Source organism: Prinia subflava, chromosome 14, assembly GCF_021018805.1.
Source record: "Prinia subflava isolate CZ2003 ecotype Zambia chromosome 14, Cam_Psub_1.2, whole genome shotgun sequence".
NCBI classification, from domain to species: domain Eukaryota; kingdom Metazoa; phylum Chordata; class Aves; order Passeriformes; family Cisticolidae; genus Prinia; species Prinia subflava.
This window is the reverse complement of record NC_086260.1, coordinates 16,796,486-16,813,233: the sequence shown is the minus strand read 5'-3', so window position 1 is coordinate 16,813,233 and position 16,748 is coordinate 16,796,486. Positions and strand designations below refer to the sequence as shown.

The 16,748-nt window shown below is 62.1% G+C and overlaps 2 protein-coding genes across 3 annotated transcripts; both read right to left on the bottom strand.

The window, feature by feature from the left end:
• Positions 1-30: 30 nt before the first annotated feature.
• Positions 31-5,805, bottom strand: RASSF1 (Ras association domain family member 1). Of its 2 annotated transcripts, XM_063411377.1 has the most exons (6): positions 5,164-5,805; positions 4,106-4,227; positions 1,661-1,765; positions 1,295-1,583; positions 766-881; positions 31-660 (listed from the first exon to the last, which is right to left on the bottom strand). In XM_063411377.1, the coding sequence occupies exons 1-6, from the start codon at positions 5,411-5,413 to the stop codon at positions 514-516; spliced, it is 1,029 nt and encodes a 342-aa protein (XP_063267447.1). In that variant the 5' UTR covers positions 5,414-5,805; the 3' UTR covers positions 31-513. The 2 variants fall into 2 exon arrangements, with proteins under 2 accessions (XP_063267447.1, XP_063267448.1); XM_063411378.1 differs by lacking the exons at positions 4,106-4,227; positions 5,164-5,805 and adding an exon at positions 2,036-2,719.
• A 608-nt stretch (positions 5,806-6,413) lies between these two features.
• On the bottom strand, positions 6,414-16,631 carry ZMYND10 (zinc finger MYND-type containing 10). The gene is made up of 12 exons (XM_063411374.1): positions 16,504-16,631; positions 15,848-15,956; positions 15,196-15,312; positions 14,067-14,120; positions 13,821-13,973; positions 11,771-11,859; positions 11,383-11,483; positions 9,947-10,119; positions 9,543-9,668; positions 7,666-7,787; positions 7,346-7,471; positions 6,414-6,720 (listed from the first exon to the last, which is right to left on the bottom strand). Exons 1-12 carry the CDS (start codon positions 16,605-16,607, stop codon positions 6,636-6,638), a joined length of 1,359 nt encoding a protein of 452 aa, XP_063267444.1. The 5' UTR covers positions 16,608-16,631; the 3' UTR covers positions 6,414-6,635.
• Positions 16,632-16,748: the final 117 nt, after the last annotated feature.

The following is a 16,748-nucleotide window of genomic DNA, read 5'->3' as shown; positions in this document are numbered from 1 at the left end:
CAGCCCGCCCCGCCAAGGACAAACCGCAGGCCCACACATGCCGTCACCAAGATGCCTTTATTGGTGCTCGATGCCCTGCTTCTGCTCAGGGACATTCACTTCTTCGGGGACACTCGCTCCCCACACATCACCCACTCCCCTGGGGACACCCAATCCCCCAGGTGACACTTGCTCCCCCAGGACACACGCTCCCTTGGGAACACCCACTCTCCAGGGGACACGCAATCCCCCAGGTAACACACGCTCTCTCGGGGACACCCATTCCCCCGGGGACACCCAATCCCCCAGGGTACACTCGTTCCTCCCAGGACACACGCTCCCTGGGGACACCCACTCCAGGGTGACACTCGCTCTCGCTCCCTCCAGGGACGCTCACTCTCTGGGCCAGCCCGATGGGGGCTGTGACAGCCCAGCGGGCCCGTGGTGCCCTGTTCCACCCCCCTCCCTGGTGCCCCCACCCGCCGGCGGGCGAGGCTCCTGCTGCGCTGGCTGCTCTCGCTGCGGGCGTCGCGGTCACCCCGGCGTGCGCGTGGCCAGCGCCTCCTGCATCTTCTGGCGGCAGCACGCGTAGCGGTGCCGCAGCCGGCGGACGTGCTCCTCCTCCTCCCGCTGCAGGATCAGCAGGAAGTTGTGCAGCTCCGGCAGCGTGAAGGCGTCCCACTGCAGGCACAAGGGCTGTCATCGCAAGGGGCAGCTGGCGCGTCCCCCCGTGGCCACCTCCCCGAGCAATGCGGGTGCCAACCCCTTCCCCGTCCCTGCACTCACGTTCACCTCTCCGGTCTCGTTCTCCTTCAGGATGAAGCTCAGCACCTTCTCGCTCGGGCCGGCCAGCAGCCGCAGCCGCAGAGGCTGCTCATCGTCACCCAGCTTCCGCAGGTACACTGCCACGGCAGCCGCGTGTCACCACGGGGACACTGCCGCAGGGACAACACCGCCACGGGGACACTGCCGCTATGGGGACATTACTGCTGCTATAGGGATGCTGCTACTATGGGGATGTCACCACCACAGGGACACCACTGCTGCCATGGGGGACACATCCATGGTGAAGGGGGACACTGTCACCAAAGGGGGATACCACTGCTACAGGGATGCCACCACCAAGGGGGTGCTGCTACCCAAGGAAAGCTGCCACTATTGGGGCATCACTGCCACGATATTACCACCATGGGGGACACAGGTACTACGCGAACAGCACTGCCACGGGCATGCTGCCACCACCGTGAGGCGTCACCACCCAGGGGAAACTGACAATATGGGGACACGGCCACCACTATGAGGACAGGGGCACTACCTTGCTCATCCTTCTCAGACCTCTCGAAGAGGGCGAACTTGCGGGGGTTGTCGATGACAGTGAACTTGCGGAGGAGGGCGTCAATGACCTCGCTGGCGCGGGTGTGCGAGAGGATGTGCAGGTGCTTGACGGTGCCCTTGGGCAGGTAGAAGGACGTGCGGCGCTTCACCCCCTGCGGGTGTGGCCGCCCCGCCTGCAGGGAGGGGACCCGATTGGTGGCCGGCACCGCGACAGGGCGAACCAACTTCAGTTGCACCTTGATGAAGCCGGCGTAGGAGCCGTCCTTGTTCTACGAGACACCGGTGGGGGGTGAGTGGGGTCAGGGCAGGGCACCGTGATCCCCCCGGCCCTGTGCCGACCCCATACCAGGCTCATGAAGAGGTTGCTGTTGATCTGGCTGTTGTACTCCTTGATCCGCTGCTCCACCTGCGCCTGGTCCAGCTCTGTCTTCTCCCACTCGCTGGGCTCATCCTGCGTGACAACAGGCGGGCTGAGCGGCACTGAGACCGGGGGCGACCGTCCCGCCTGTCTCGGTGTCCCGCCGGCCCCCAGCCCCCCCCCGGAGCACCGGCAGATGCGCGGGCGGTTGCACGGGGTTGCATCAGCCCGGCTGGAGCTGAGCTGGGCTGTGCCGGGGACGCAGAGCTGAGCTCATCGCGGCCCCAGCCCTGCTCCGGGGACACCGGCACCGGCCGCCCCTCAAGCGCCCGGCCCTGGGGCTGCAGGGCCGTGTGAACGCACTGCGAGGACAGCCGGAGCCCAGCGTCCCCTCCCGGCACCCCAGATCAGAGAGGCGTCCCCAAGGCAGACAGTCGGCAGCCTGGCACCAGGGTGTCTGGGCAGGCTCCGCGCCCGCGGGGCCGCCCTGAGATTGGAGGCAGGAGGGCCGGGCTAGGGGTACAGCCCGCCCTTGCCGCCGGCACCCCACTTCAAAGTGCTGGCCCCACGCGCGGGGCACCGAGCGTCCTGGCTCAGCGTCCCTGCCACCGGCACCCACTAATGAGTGTTTACGCGGGGCCGGGAGCTGCCATACAGTGCTGCACGTGTCCCCACGGCACTGAGGGTCCCCAGCCCCGACAGCCACCCCACAGCACGCAGGCACTGCCGGACCCTGCGGGGGTCCCCGCAGGATGGGGACAGCTGTGAAGCTGCCCGGAGAGTTTGTCACGGCATCCCCAAAGCTGGGAGCAACTCCAGCCCTAAGGGACCTTGGGGTGCTCGTGCCAGGCAATGAAACCCCACTCGTCCCACGGTGCCTCGCTCACCCCATCCAACCGGACAGGGCCATCGTGTCCCACTGCATGGCCATGCTTTAGCCCCACAGCAGGGCCAAGCTCACCTCCAAGAAAAGACCACCCATACCTCTAGTCTTCCCCACGCTCACCCCCGCCGGTTCCCCAGCACCCAGCCCGGGGGAATGTGCTCCCGATGACGTCACCCGTGTCCCCCACGACGTCACGGCCCGGGACCGACCTGGCGGCGGCGCGGGCGGCGGCCGAGCGAGGTGCGGGCGGTGTAGAAGAGCTCGGGCTCGGAGTCGGAGTCCTCCTGGCTGCAGTAGCCGCTGCTGGCCGTGCTGCCCCCCGTGCCCCCCGCGCCGCCCCGCCGCAACGCCAGCGCCGCCGCCCCGCAGTTCCCGGCCCCGCCAGCCCCCGGCCCAGCCACGGGCACGGCGGCGGCGGCGGTGGCGGAGGGCACGGCCCGGCCCGCCCGCCCCGCAGCCCCGCCGGGCCGGCGGGCACACGGGCACACCCGGCCCCGCGCCAGCCCGGCCGGCGCCCGGGCCGGGGCCCGGCTTGGTCCGCTCCCGGCTCGGCTCAGCCCGCTCCCGGTCCTTGGCCCGGCTCCGCTCAGCCCGGCCCTCGGCCCGGCTCGGCTCTGCTTGGTCCCGGTCCCTATTGCGGCTCGACTCCGCTTGGTCCCAGTCTCAGTCCCGACTCGGCTCCGCCCGGCCCCGGTCTCAATCCCGGTTCCGCTCCACCCAATGCCACTCTCAGTCTCGGCTCAGATTCGTCTGGTCGCTATCGCCGTCCCGCTCGGCTCAGCCCGATCCCTATCGCGGTCCCGGTCTCGGTTCGGCTCAGTCCGGTCCCTATCGCGCTCCCGGTCTCGGCTCGGCTCAGCCCGGTCCCTATCGCGCTCCTGTCCCGACTCGGTTCGGCGCCGCGTCTACCGCGCCCTGCCCCGTTCCCGGCTCAGCGCGGTCCCCGTCGCTGCCCCGCCCCGGCCGTGGGGTGATGCGAGCCGGGGGCGGCGCGGCGGCCCCGCTTCCGGCGGTGACTTCACCCGCGCCCGCCCGGACACGGCTTTGCCCTGGCTGAGCTCGGTCCGGCGCGGCTCGGCTCGGCTCGGCTCGGCGCGGCTCGGCTCGGCTCGGCTCGGCTCGGTCCGGCGCGGCTCGGCTCGGCTCGGTCCGGCTCGGCTCGGGCACGGACGGGCACGGGTGCCGTGCAGGCAGCGCGGCATGGGCACGGGCATGACACAGCACAGCTCTCCAGGGCACAGCACAGCCCGACATAGCACAGCCCGACATGGCACAGTACGGCATGGCACGACCACACCCACCTCAGCCCAGCCCAGCGCAGTCCACCAAGGCTTGGCACAGCCCAGCATGGCACAGCATAGCCTGGCACGGTGCAGCCTGGCAGGGGCTCGGCATGGCACAGCCTGGCATGTCAGCCTCACTCAGCTCAGCTCTGCTAAGCCCAGCCCAGCAAGGCTTGGCACAGCCTGGCACGGCACAGCCCAGCATAGCTCCAGGTTCGCCACCCCCTGCCCACGCTCTCCCTCACAGGCAGGCCCAGGCCCTACCACGTTGGTGTCCTTCTCCAGCACCTGCTCATTGCCATCCTCCTCATCGCCAGCACCCGGGGGGCCACTGCAGTCCAGCCGCACCAGGGCTCGGCACCGGTAGTGGCAGGTGAAGCTGCAGTCTGGGGACAGAGACAGGAGCAGTGTCACCACTGTGCACCGCCTGGGCATTGGTGCGTGGTGGGACAAGGGCTGGCACATGGTGACAGTGTCAGCTGTCTGCTCGTGCTGTGCCCAGGGGCTCAGGGGTAGCATCAACATGGGACACAGCACTGTGCCACGTCCTGGCCGGTGCCACTGTGCCTGTGCTCCCTGCTGGGCTGGCCAGCATGGGATGCCCAGTGCCTGGTACTGGGATGCCCAGTACTGGGATGCCCAGAATGGGCACCAGTGTGGGTGTCCAATACCAGAATGCCCGGTGGCCAGTGTGGGCATCCAGTGCAGGCACCCAGTACGAGGATGTGTGGTGCCAGGTGAGGGTGTTCTGTATGGGGCTGCCCAGTGCCTGATGTGGGTGCCCAGTACAGGGGTGTCCAGTGTTTGGTGGAAGTTCCTGGTGCCCAGAGGCCCAGTGCCTGGTGCACCAGAATGGTGATGTTCAGCCTATGGAATGAATGCCTGGCACCAGGATGCCTGGTGGGGGTTATCAGTATTGAGATGCCTGTACCCAGCCCCAGCCCGGTGCTGGGATGCCTGTGCCCAGCGGTGGGACAGCTGGTGCTCTGTGAGGGGGACCACTGCCAGGATGGTGAGGGCCCCGTGGGGGTGCCCGGTGGCAGCATGCCCGGTGCTGGGAAACCCAGGCCCGGTGGGGGGACATCCGGTGCTCCGCGGGGCTGCCTACTGCCCTGCAGGGGTGTCCTGTAGGGGTGTCCGGTGGTGAGGGTGCCCGGTGGTGAGGATGCCCAGAGGTGAGGGTGCCCGGTGGTGGGATATCTGATGCTCTCTGGGGGTGCCCAGTGCTGAGGAAACCGCGGGGCGGGACGCCTGGTGCCTGGCGGGGGTGCCAGGATGCCCGGTGCCTGGCGGGGGTGCGGGGGGCGCGGCGCGGTACTCACGACGGCACTGGAGGCTCTTCCTGCCGCCGCCCCAGATGAAGTCCCCGCAGAGATCGCACCAGGTGTGCAGCCCGCGGCGCCGCGGCTCGAAGCGGTGCCCGGCGCCCGGCGCCGCCGTCAGCCGCGGGTCAGGGTGCGCCCCGGGGCCGGGCCGGCGGGCAGGGCTGATGCGCAGCGCGTTGGCTCGTTCCAGGCGGCCCCGGCCCGGCCGCGGCTCCGGCTGCAGCTCCCGCAGCTCGATGAGCTCCATGGCCCGGGGCCGCGGGCGCTGCTCGCGGCGGGACGGGGGCCGGCACCGGGCCGAGGCCGGGGCGGGGACCGGGAGGGGCCGCCCCGATCGGGCACAGCGGGGAAACTGAGGCAGGAGAAGGGGGAGGAAAGGCGCAATGCCCCGGGCTCCCGATCCCCAACTCCGGTCCCGGCGAGCCCGGCGGGGCGGGCTGGAGGCGGGGATGAGGTTCCCGGAGCCGCCGCGAGGGAAGGGGGGGCCCGCTGCAGCCGCTCCGCTCCCTCTGCCTCTTCTCGCAGGAACAGGACAAACTGTGCTCCCTGCCTCAGTTTCCCAGTGGGGAAGGGGCTGGAGGCACTCCTGGCAGCGGGTGAGAAGCAGACGGAGAGCTATGGAGAGCGTTCTGCTGCTGGCTGCAGCTCTGGACGTGCAGCCTGGGTTTGGGGTGGGGAGTTCATTGAGCTCCGAGCTGCTCAGCCGGGGCTGCAGCCGGATCGAGAGGGTTTCCTGCCTGCTGTCGCGGCTCCTGCAGCAGCAGCCCCGGTGCAAAGGCTGTTGTTATGTGTCAGGGGCTCTCGGGGACCCCACCAGAGAAAGGACATGGCCAACCTTTATCAGCTGTGCCTAGACCAAGGCTCCAGCCCTTCGGCAGCAGCTGCACTCCAAGGCATCCCCACCAGTAAACCCTGTTTACTGGTAATGCTGGTGGGACGGGGGCCAAGCCCTTGGTGCTAACATCACATTAAGAGAGAGGAAATGGGGTGAATTGTCCCTGCAAGATGGGAGATGAGAAATACTCAAGAAACTCTATCTCATAGCACGATGCTCGTGCAAACCACATCCTCTGCTCCCCACGCTGCTCTGACGATGGTACAAGGCGGCACAGAGGCCTTGTCACTCCCTTCCCTCCCCAGCTGCAGTAAGGTAACACCTCAACCTCATAGGCTTTTTTGGGTTCTCTGGGATTTCTGTTGTTGCAGAGGGGAAAATGGACACATGCCCTCACTGTGTGGAAGGGAGGGGAGGAAGCAGAAGCCAAGCAGCTGTGGGATGAACAAGGAGGTTTATTGGAGAAGGCAGCATGGTGAGGTGGTGGGAGAGGAGAGGCTGACCCTGGCTAGTGCTGCCTGGGGCTGGAAGCAGGCAGCAGGGGCCTTTGCCAGCTTCTTTCCAGCTGAGGGCTGCACACTGGGGGAATCTCTGCCCGTCTGAGCCATGGGCCAGATGCCAGACACCACTTCTCTTACAGGTCATCCACACCCCTCGGCACCTCGGCCATCAGGTTGCAGGCACGCTTGTGCCTCTGCCAGTGCTGGACCTGGCATGCCCTGCAGAGGGGAAAGCTGCTGTCAGGGGCAGTGGAGCCACATCCATCCCTGGGGGCAAAGCAGCAAGAAGGACAAACTCCAGCACCACACTCCTCTGGGAGCTGCTGGAGAGCTGATACGGCCCAGCATTAGACCAAGAGGGGGGTGGATGTGGCCCCAGTTCTGGGGGTTAAGGAGGTTTAACGCCAGACCTTGCCAGATGGTTCAGGACCAGAGATTTAATTTACTGCCACCATCCCAGCTGCCACATCTCAACCTGTCACCTGCAGCCACAGGGTCATGGGTGCTTTCCTACTCCTGCCCCACAAGGTGGAGAGGAGGGAGACAAGTGTCACACGGAAAACCCAGCCTGTCACTGCTGTCGCTGTGGGCAGAGGCAGCTCAGAACCTCACAGCTGCAACACAACCCTCACCAGCACCTCCTCCACCAGCAGCCCAGCACATCAGCCTCCTCACAAGATGTGGAGAGGTACGTGGCCAGCAGAGAGCTAGTGGTGCTGAGCAGTGGTGTGGGACCCCTGGCTTTCCTTAGCCCTCCCACAGCATCCTCCAGTGAGATCTGTGGTGCTCTGGGGAGCACTGAGGGGCTGCAGGGGGGTCCACGGGGGCTGCAGGGCTCCCTTACCGTGAGCAGTACCACTCGTTCCGGCAGCGAGAGCAGCGCTTGGCTGCCTCTACACCACACACCCTGCAGCGGGGCTTGTCGGCGGCCAGAGCCTCCAAAATGTCCAGGTTGTAGATCTGTGCCCACCTGTGCAGGCAGAGAGGGGGGAGGCTGCTTACAGGGAACTGCTGACCAGCAGTGAGCTGTCCCTGTTGCACCCTGCCACTGAGGGGACACCTCCAGCCAGTGCCACAGACCCCTGTGTCCTCCCAGTGTGGAGCTCCAGCCCTGCTAATGGGGATACTGGCCCCACTGGGCACTCTGCATACCCAGGGCCTCACCTGCGTGCCTGGAGCTTCAGCTCCTCTTCAGGGGGGTTGAAGGCGTGCTTCACCTGGTGCTTGGCAATGGCCTCCCACTTCCCTGCATTTTTCTTGAGGATATGGTCCCAGATGACAGGAACCTGGTGGGAGAGGCAGGGCAGGAGGAAGAGGTGCTCACAGCCTAAAAAAGGTGCTGTGATTCGGCGAGAAGGCAGCCAGCCCTGGGAACAAGAAGCATGGCCCTCCAGGAGGGCAAGCAGAGGCAGAGGTGCAGAGGGTGTCAGGGTGTGGTTTTGGGTACACGGAGGGGAAGGATCCACTCGGCACTGGACACTGAGGTGAAACAAGGCAAAACCTTTGGGGTCCAGTTGGGAATGAGTGTTCAGCCTTGAGGCCTGGGCTGCTGAGAAGGGACTTCAGCACCCTGCGTGTGGCAGCAGCGTGAACCCCGTGCTCCAGAGCCGTTTGTGTGAGCAGATTTTTCCGCTCATCACTTCCCTGAAGATGAACACGCGGGGAAGGGCTGGCCGGCACAAAAGGAAACATCCCAGCCAAGAGCAGTGCTCAAACAGCCAAGAGAGTTCAGGCCCTGGAGGGGACGATGCTGCTTCAAACAGCGCTGCCTTCTCCAGCAGAGTAAAAATAGCCAAGGAAGGGGAGGAGGCTGCTCTGGGAGCAGCTAAATGGAAAAAGGCTTTTCCTTAGCTTGGCTCAGCAACAAGGAGTGAGTTCACCACTCTCTGGGCAGAGCAGGGAGCCCATGCCTGTGCTTCCTGCTGGCTCTCCGTGCCTGCCCCTGGGCTGAGCCCCAGCCCTTGGCAGGGGCAGGAGCAGCACTGGCACAAAAGCAGAGCTGTGGAGAAGGGTGAGGGCTGGAGGAGGTCCCAGCGTGGCAGCTGCCTGTCACCGTGCCACCAACACGCTGGCAGTTAAGGCACGTGGCGTGAATCCATGCCCACCTCCGCCCTGCTGCCATCCCCAGCCCCAGCGGCTCAGCTTGCCAGTCTGCAGCTTCCCCAGCTGCAGCTCCCAGCCTGAGCTGTGCCTCCAGCTCAGCCACAGCCACCTCTGACAGGGCCTGTCACCCTCCTCCCAGGCCATGCAGCCAGTTGTGATGGGGACAGCATGCTCCCGCTGGGGACAGCCCCGACAGCCACTGCCCAACGTACCCATCTCCTCCAGGAAGTGGTGTGGGAGCCTCTGGCAGTGGGGAAGAGCCTCTGTGCTCCCAGTTCTTCTCAGCAGCCTCTTTGCAGATCTGCCCCCACACTCAGTTTCTCCCCTCAGCTCACAAGAAGGCAGTAGAAACACGCATAAAAACAACTTTTCTCCAGAGATTACAGCTGCGTGGATTAAAACCCCCAAGAACCTCTTGGCTGTTTAAGACCTTCATGGCCTAACTCCCAAAGGGCCAGACACCAGCTGGGACCAGTTTAACTCCAGACTCTTATCACCAGATCACGATGTCTCTCTGTACACAGTGTGCCAAGCAGCCTCAGACCAGGCTGTAAAAGGGGACTTCCCTGGGGAGTCCAGAATTCAACAGGAAAACACTGATAAATGTCAAATGAGAAGTTAATTGTCAAAACAAGCCAGTGCCTGTGTTTGCCCCATGCAGCTGCCATCCCAGGGCTCAGTGTGACCTGGAGTGCTGTTTATGACCCAGCATTTATGCCTGTAGATGTGATTGCTTGGCCACTGCAGGGCAGGACAAGGCTCTCACATCACCCACAGGCAGCTTTGCTGGCAATAAGGATGAAACTGAAATGGGTACTTGGCTGCTTTTCCAGGGCATCATCACTCCAGAGCTGAGCTTCGTGGGAGAAAAAATGAGCAGGGACCTATCAGGCTTAAACCAGAGCAGCTACAGAGGTAAAGGAAAAGCCACAGGATACCTGCTCTAGGATGAGATCCCTTTTGGGGGGAGCAGGTTCTGTCACTGCAAGGTAACTCAGAAATCTCTGCATCTCCACCAGGTTGGGCAGCTGGTCAATGAGGACGTCTGTCAGGAATGCACGGAGCTGTGGCCATGGAGGGAGAGAGAAAAGTGAACAGAGAGAGGTCAGGACAAAGGAGTCAGAGCTGGGGATGCAGCAGGGCAAGAGCAGGGATTTTGAGGTGCAGCGGTAGAGAGACCAGTGGGGGTCTCACAAGGTGCACTCACAAACAAGCTTTGCTGCTGCTGCTACAGTGACAGACCTGCTGTTCTCCCACCACTGACTCCTTGGAGCCCACAGTGAGGATGGGGACAGATATCTGGAGGTGCCCAGTGCTGGAAAGGGCTGCTGCAGGGTCCTACCTTGAGGAGCTGGCTCTTGTTGAAGCCATCGAAGTGGTATTTGCGCTGGCACTCGGGACTGAGCAGGAGGTTGAGGAGGGCAAGCCACACCTGCCCATCGAGCTTGGTCATCTTCCCCTGGTCCTCAGGGGGCACCACGTACCACGTGCCATTCTCAAACTTCTTGAGCTGGCCTGAGGGACAGAAGAACCAGGGAGGCACAGTGCTGCCTGAGGGAGGACAGCTCAGAGGGGAGACGCTGGGCTCACTGCCTCGCTTCACCCTCTGCTTCTGCCTGCCTCAGTTTCCCCACCCTTTGCTCCACATAGCAGCCTACCTGGTACTGAGGCAAAATATTAGAGAGCATGAAAAGCAGAAAGGACATGTATTAAATCAATAGTGCTGTGGCAGGAACAGAAAAATCCCTGAGACATCTCCCTGTGCACTTGGCCAGGAGTGTAGAGCACTGGTGGGCAGTGGGGCAGCAACAACAGAGTGGCTGGAGAGACCCACTTTGGGGCACCAGCCACTCTTCTCGAGTTTCCTCTGCCAGGCAAAGCCAGAAGCAGCATGAATATAACAGATATGACAAAACAAACTCCAACAGCTACTGTGTGGCTGTGGGGGATGGAGCAGGATGTGACCCTGCATCTGCACAGCCTGGAAATGCCTTTGTGCTCATCTCTTTCCACTCCCTCCCTCAGGGCTCTGGATCAAAGCTCCCTCTCGCACCCCGAGCGCACAGGCAGGGAGAAGGGATGTGTTTGGTGGCTGGAGGAAGGAGGAAAGCTCCCGCATCCAGCTGGGCTGCTCTCGCAGGCACAGCCACGTGCTTCCCAGAGCTCTTCCTGCCCTGCCCCCGCCGTGACCCCCGCTCAGCGCCGGGGCAGCACGGGTTCCCACGCCCGGGGCTGCGGGGGGCTGCGGGGGGCTGCGGGGGCCCTGCCTCACTGCAGAGGAGGGGGACAATGACCGATGGGCACAGCTGGATCAGGGGCCTTTGGCAGGAGTGAAGCTCCAGTGCTGCTGGCAGGGACCAGCAGCAAAATCAGGGCAGTTTGCTGCCTGGGAGAGACCACATCTGGCTCTAGTCAGTGCTGCCCCAAAAGGTCTGGAGAAGCTGGGACAAGCACTCTGGTTTTTCTGTGTCCAGAAGACTCCTCAGAGGAGCACGTGGGGCTGGCAGAGGTGCTACACTCCAGCGCTGGCTGTGATCACTCAGAAGAGACCCAGCCCTGTGTGAGGATCAGCTTTTGGGAGCACTGCTGGGTCCCCAGCCCAGCTGTGCTGCAGCTACTCTTGAGCTCAACAGCTTCAGGCGGGGAGCACTGAGGAGCTGGAGGGGAGAGTAGAGTGGAACAGCCCTGCAAGGGCTCCTACAGCAGCAGATTCCTCAGTGGATGCACATCCCAGCAGAGCACCAGGGTGCCCCAGAGACCACGGGGCATGAGCCATACCTGCTTCCCAGCGGCGCCAGGGGCAGTGCTCCACCAGCTCGACAAGAAGGCAGGGCAGGTTGTGGGTGTTCAGCATCCGTGTCAGTGCACCCAGGGGCAGACTGGAGGTGCGACAGAAAGGGAGAAAAGGCACTCGCAGATTAATGCCAGAATTTGTGTCTACAAATGCTCCCTGAGGCAACTGGGAGAGGCAGGAAAGAAATAATGCTCTGAGATCCCAGGAGTACCATGGAGCAGGGTGGAGTGCTGCTGTGTTTGCCTCCCAGGGTACAGTGCCACTGCCATGGGACACAGGCAGCTGCTGAAAGGGGTCCAGGCACCCGCTGTGACCCCACAGGAATCCCATCCAGAGAGCTGGGAACATCCTCTGCTGCTCCTGGGCACCTACCTGTCCACCTGGTCAGTGATGTACCGCAGCACGGACAGGGCCTTCAGGGAAATCTCAAACTCCATCGTCTCTGCCTGCCTCTGCAGCTCCTGTGGAGGGACAGGATCAGCCTTGGGATTTCAGGCCCCATTACCCAGGAGCTACAGGGAGGCAGGCTGCTGACTGGATTGGTAACCATAGTCTGGATAGGAAAACAGAGCCCTGAAAAACAGTTTATTTTCTGAAGTGTGCCAGCACTGCCTGTTTGCCAATGCAGCCACAGAAGAGCTTGCAGCCCACAGTTGCTGTTCCCTCATGCCCTCCTAAAATGTTATGGGTGGCTACTGGCTGCAGTGCTCCTGCTCAAGAACACCCCCTGAAAGAGGCTGGTCCCAAATTTGCCTCTCTACCTTTCTGGGACCATCTTGTGGCCCATGGCCCTGCAGAGACCTGTGAGGGCTGAAGGAGAGAGGAGCTTCATGGTCAGCAGAGGAACCAGAGGAGGAGGAGGGAGAAACTTGGCCCTGGTCCAGCTGCAGTCCTGTGTCCACCCCTCCTGGATCTGCTTCTTCCCTCCAGCTTGGGAACAGCCAACCAGAATATCTGCCTGTGGTTTTCCCAGCCCACAGCTGTGCCATGCTCTCCAGCCACCCAGCCCCCTTCCCCTGCAGACAGCATGGACACCCACTCATCCCCCAGGGCAGCCTGACCACCCTCTGACCCAGCCTCTTTCAGACCACGGGGAGAGCCATTCTGGGAGTGCCAAGTCCTTCTCCCTGGCTCAGGCAGAGCTTCTCTCCAGTCCCAGATGCAGCTCACACTTGGTGTGCAGAGCACTGACCTCAGCTTCTCATATTTCTCCTAAGAGCCACTGCAACAGTTCCCTTCCAGATTTCTGTGGTAAACAGCTCTGTGCTCCCTGTGCTGGTGCCCCACAAGTTACTAAGAGAGTCTCTTGGCCTCTTTTCTGCCTCCTCTCTCCCCAAACTGCCCTGCTGAGGTTTGTCCCACAGCTCTTCCTTGTATCCAGACCTCATCTCTGCTGCCTTGAGACAGGGACTATCTTTTCCTTCGAGGGGAACAATAGACCAGGGGTTACCACCATACACAGTTCCAAAGGACAACAGGCTCCACACCACAGGACATGGCAAGAACAGCTTTTTCACAGGGGGTTATTGTACCCAGAGTCAGGAGAGGCTGGAATGAATCAGAGGAAACCAGGCTCCCTGGAAGATGAGTGCTTTGAGGACCCTATTGGCTAGAAAAGGTCTGAGCTTTTAAGTTCGTGTCAAAGCAGTAACAGAGACACCCCCTTCCCCTCCCCAGCTGGGAAAACATTTCCTGGAAAACATCCCTATTGTGCTCCAGATCCCTCCACTTCCTTCCCTTTTCTGAAAGAGAAGTATGTGCTTGGGCAACAAGCCAAAGGATGGAGGCGAGGGGAGATTCAGGCTCTCCCTTTAACCCTTCTCTTCCAGATGCTCCTCCTGATGTGCAATTCCAGGTGCTGGGAAGCACCAGAGGCAAAGACAGCTCCTCTGGGAAGGTGTGTGTGTGTTACCTGGGAACACCTGACTGGGAAAGCTCTGGGATCACTGCTGGCCTGGACCAGCTCAGTATTTCTCAGCGAAGAAAAGAAGCTGGGGGAAGCACATGGGGACGATTCCTGATTGTTAGGAGAACTCTCACATGGTTAACTCTGGCTGGCTATGGTGGCAGCCTGACCCAGGGTGGCTTCCCAAACTTCAGGGAGAGATATCCACACAGCTTCCAAGAGCAACAGCAAACCCCTCCACTGAATATTTTGCTCATCAACTCTCCAGCATGTCCCACTCCAGAGCTCTGAGCAGGTCCTGCAGGAAGCCTCATGCTGGCACTGGCACCAGACAGGGCAGGACCCAGGTTGTAGAATGGATGGGGGTGGATGCAACCACAGGCACAGAGAAGCACCAGACCCCCTCTGAGGTGGGCAGGAGGTGCCAGGGTTGCAACCCATGAAAAGGCCTCCCTGTGCCTCTGGAGGCTGCCCACATTCTTCACTACACAGGGAACTACAGGACTTTCTCCTCACCTGCATGGATGAGGGGCTGGCCAGATGCTCAGCACGAAGCTCTGCTGAGGTCACTGCTTGTGCCTTGGTGCTCCGAGCTGCCAGCAGGGTCAGCTTGCGGTGGCAATAATCAATCAAATCCAGAATGCTGTCCTCGGCTGACTCGCAGATCTCCTTCACAATGACAAGGGTTTCACACACGGTCAGTGCCACAGCCTCCCACCCCCAGGGGCTTTTCACTTGAGGAAAGCTGACCCTGTGTCTCACCTTGAAAAAGAACACTGTCTCCAGGAGGTTGATGATGGAGGCCTGATGCTGCAGCTGTGGGAGGAGATGGCCAGAGTGAGATAACAGTGGAGCAGCACGGGGGACATGGGCACTGGGACAGGGAAAAGGGCTCTCCTGAGGAGCTGCTTATGTACTTGTGGCCAAAAACTGGTCCAAGAGAAAAATACAAGTGATGCAACCTTCAAAACAACTCCATAACTCCAGTTCATGCAGTTCATATCAATAATTATGCTGACATGCCTGTGGAGAGCCACACTTCCCAGCAGGCAGGGCTTTTCAGGGCTCTGCCTGTGCTGCAGGGGCAGGACACCCACTGCCCTCGGGCAAGCTGCAAGGCTCTGGCACCAGCAGTCAGAGCCAGTGCCTGAGCTGGGACAGAGCTCTGCATGGCTGTGCTTCTCCCGGGCCCTGGGATTGGGGCAGACAGCCTGGTCCAAGACTGGGAACTATGGGATGCCTGCCCTGAGGCTCAGGGAAGAAACCACTTTGCCCCTGCAAGGTGTTACCCTGGACTGAAAACGGGTTAAAACTTGCAAGCCTCAGGCAGATCTCCCCTAGGTCTCAGCTGCATCCCTCCACAAGGAAGCCCAGGTCTGGAGATCATTCCCTTGCCAAGAATGGCCCAAGGGACCACTGGTCCCAGGAGCTCAGTAAGAAAAAGCTACATTTTTGTTAGCCCAGGGGCACATAACCCCGGAGAGCCTCTGGCTAGAGATAACCAGTGCTCAGAGTGGTGGAAAGTACCCCAGGGTATCACTGCCTGGGAGCAGGGGTGGCGCTGGGAGCTGCAAGCCAGGAGCACAGCTGCCTCCAGGAATGGCTTGTGCTCCACCAGCAGCTCCTGCAAGCCCCTCTGTGGGATTACAGCGGCGACAGCTCTCCACAAAGCCAGGCTTCCCTGGGAGTGAGTCCCTGTCCCTCCTGCGGGCAAGGGTATGGGCTTGCATGGGCTTTGGGAGACCAGGCACTTCCCACTGTGTCCCACTGCCCGCCTCAGCCTGGTGAGATGCAAAACCTCAGCTCTGACACCTTCAGGGTGACATTTATTTCCAAGCACAGCTGCGCCTGACCCGTTTGCAGGCTCCTTCCCACCATCCTCTCTACTCACCACCACATAGATGGGGAAGGTGCATCTCGGCTTGAAGTCCTCCAGCTGGAACAGCACGGGAAAGACCTTGTGCTTCCAGATCTCCACAGAGATCAGCTCCCCAATGAGAACAGGAATCTAGACAGGGAAGGGAGGGGGAAGTGAAGCCTTTTCAGACCAGCCCTGCAGGGGGAACCAGTTTGTTGCTAATGGTCAGCCACAGTGCAGTTGCCCAGGGAGGAGGGTAGCCTTGGGGCACACTCTGTGTTCATCAACCTCAGAAAGAGCAGCTTCTCCCAACAGGGCAGAGCTGCTGGGGCTGCAGAGGGGGAAGGTGAGCCCAAGGAGCTGGGCAGGTCCAGGCAGTCTCACACCCTGGGGCTGGGACACCTCAGGCACAGGGCAGACATCTGCAGCCAGAGGGGCTGGTGATTGAAGGAGACCAAAACAACCTCCAAGAGAGAAACCAGACACCAGCAAGTAGAAATACCACAGCTTGACCTTTAATTTATTTCAAAAAACACAACTGGTACACCACCAGTCAAATGTCTTTTCCAGAGACGTAACAGATTCTTCGGCATTTTATTCCAAAATTGCACACTGCCCACAGACAAACCCAGCTGTAGGCTGAAGGCCCAGCGTGGGGATCACTCCTGCACCCAGGGAGGCTCACCTTGGCATGGGTGACCAGCAGCTCGGTGAGGAGCTGCTCCTGGCCCGCTGAGGCGCTCAGGATCCCGTGCATGTTGAGCTTCTCCACATACTCATGCTGCCGAAGCCATCTGTGGGGCAGCCAGTGCGGACATCAGTGCCACAGATCTCTGGCCACCGGCTTGGCGAGGGTCCCTCGTGCAGGTAAACCTGCTCCTGTAACCCCCAACCCCATGTTGTGCTCTGAGCCTGTGGCCAGAGCTCCACTGGGAGAGCCCTGCCTTCCTGCCTGCCCTCAGTAACACCCTCATGGGAACACCACAGAACCAGGGGGAGCCTCTCCATCACCCCTACCCTCACAGACCCTCACATCTGGGACACTTCCTCACCCTGGGCCCCCCAGTCTCTCCCAGTCCTTCCAAGAACTGCAGCCCCTTCTCTCACCTCATCCCACCCTGACCCTCTAGGGGCACCTCAAAACCAGCACTCCTCCTCTCTACCCTAAACCTTCTGGAGAACCCTCCTTACCCTCACCGTGAACCCGGGGAAGGCCTCAGAACCGGGCCCCCTCCTGTCCTCCAACAGCCCCAAAGGGGACCCCTCTCCCAAATTTAAAGCCCTGCTTTCATGTTCTCCCTCCCCAGACACCCTGGAACACCCCACTGCCGGGTGCCGCACCCCTGCCCGCCGATGTCCCGCAGCTCAGAGCCCTGCAGGGCCCGCACCAGCGCCTCGGCCTCGGCGGGCAGCAGCGGCGCGGGCACGGCGGGCACGGCGGCCATGGCGTCCGCGTCGCTGTGGTAACGGCGCCGCCAATACCGCCCCCTGGCGGCGCGGAGGACTCGCCGCGCGCCGGCTGCAGCGGCGGCCAAGGGCGGGCTCTGGTGCCCCCTGGCGGCGCGGAGGAGTGGCCGCAGGCAGCG

Coding starts and splice junctions, on each gene's coding strand:
- RASSF1 (XM_063411377.1), bottom strand. CDS start 5,413: ATGGAGCTCATCGAGCTGCGGGAGCTGCAGCCGGAGCCGCGGCCGGGC. Junction 882..1,294: donor GTCTGAGAAGGATGAGCAAG/GTAGTGCCCCTG, acceptor CTGCCGTGGCAG/TGTACCTGCGGAAGCTGGGT. Junction 661..765: donor ACGAGACCGGAGAGGTGAAC/GTGAGTGCAGGG, acceptor TTGTGCCTGCAG/TGGGACGCCTTCACGCTGCC.
- ZMYND10 (XM_063411374.1), bottom strand. CDS start 16,607: ATGGCCGCCGTGCCCGCCGTGCCCGCGCCGCTGCTGCCCGCCGAGGCC. Junction 9,669..9,946: donor ACAAGAGCCAGCTCCTCAAG/GTAGGACCCTGC, acceptor CCATGGCCACAG/CTCCGTGCATTCCTGACAGA. Junction 7,472..7,665: donor CTGAAGCTCCAGGCACGCAG/GTGAGGCCCTGG, acceptor CTGCCTGCACAG/GTGGGCACAGATCTACAACC.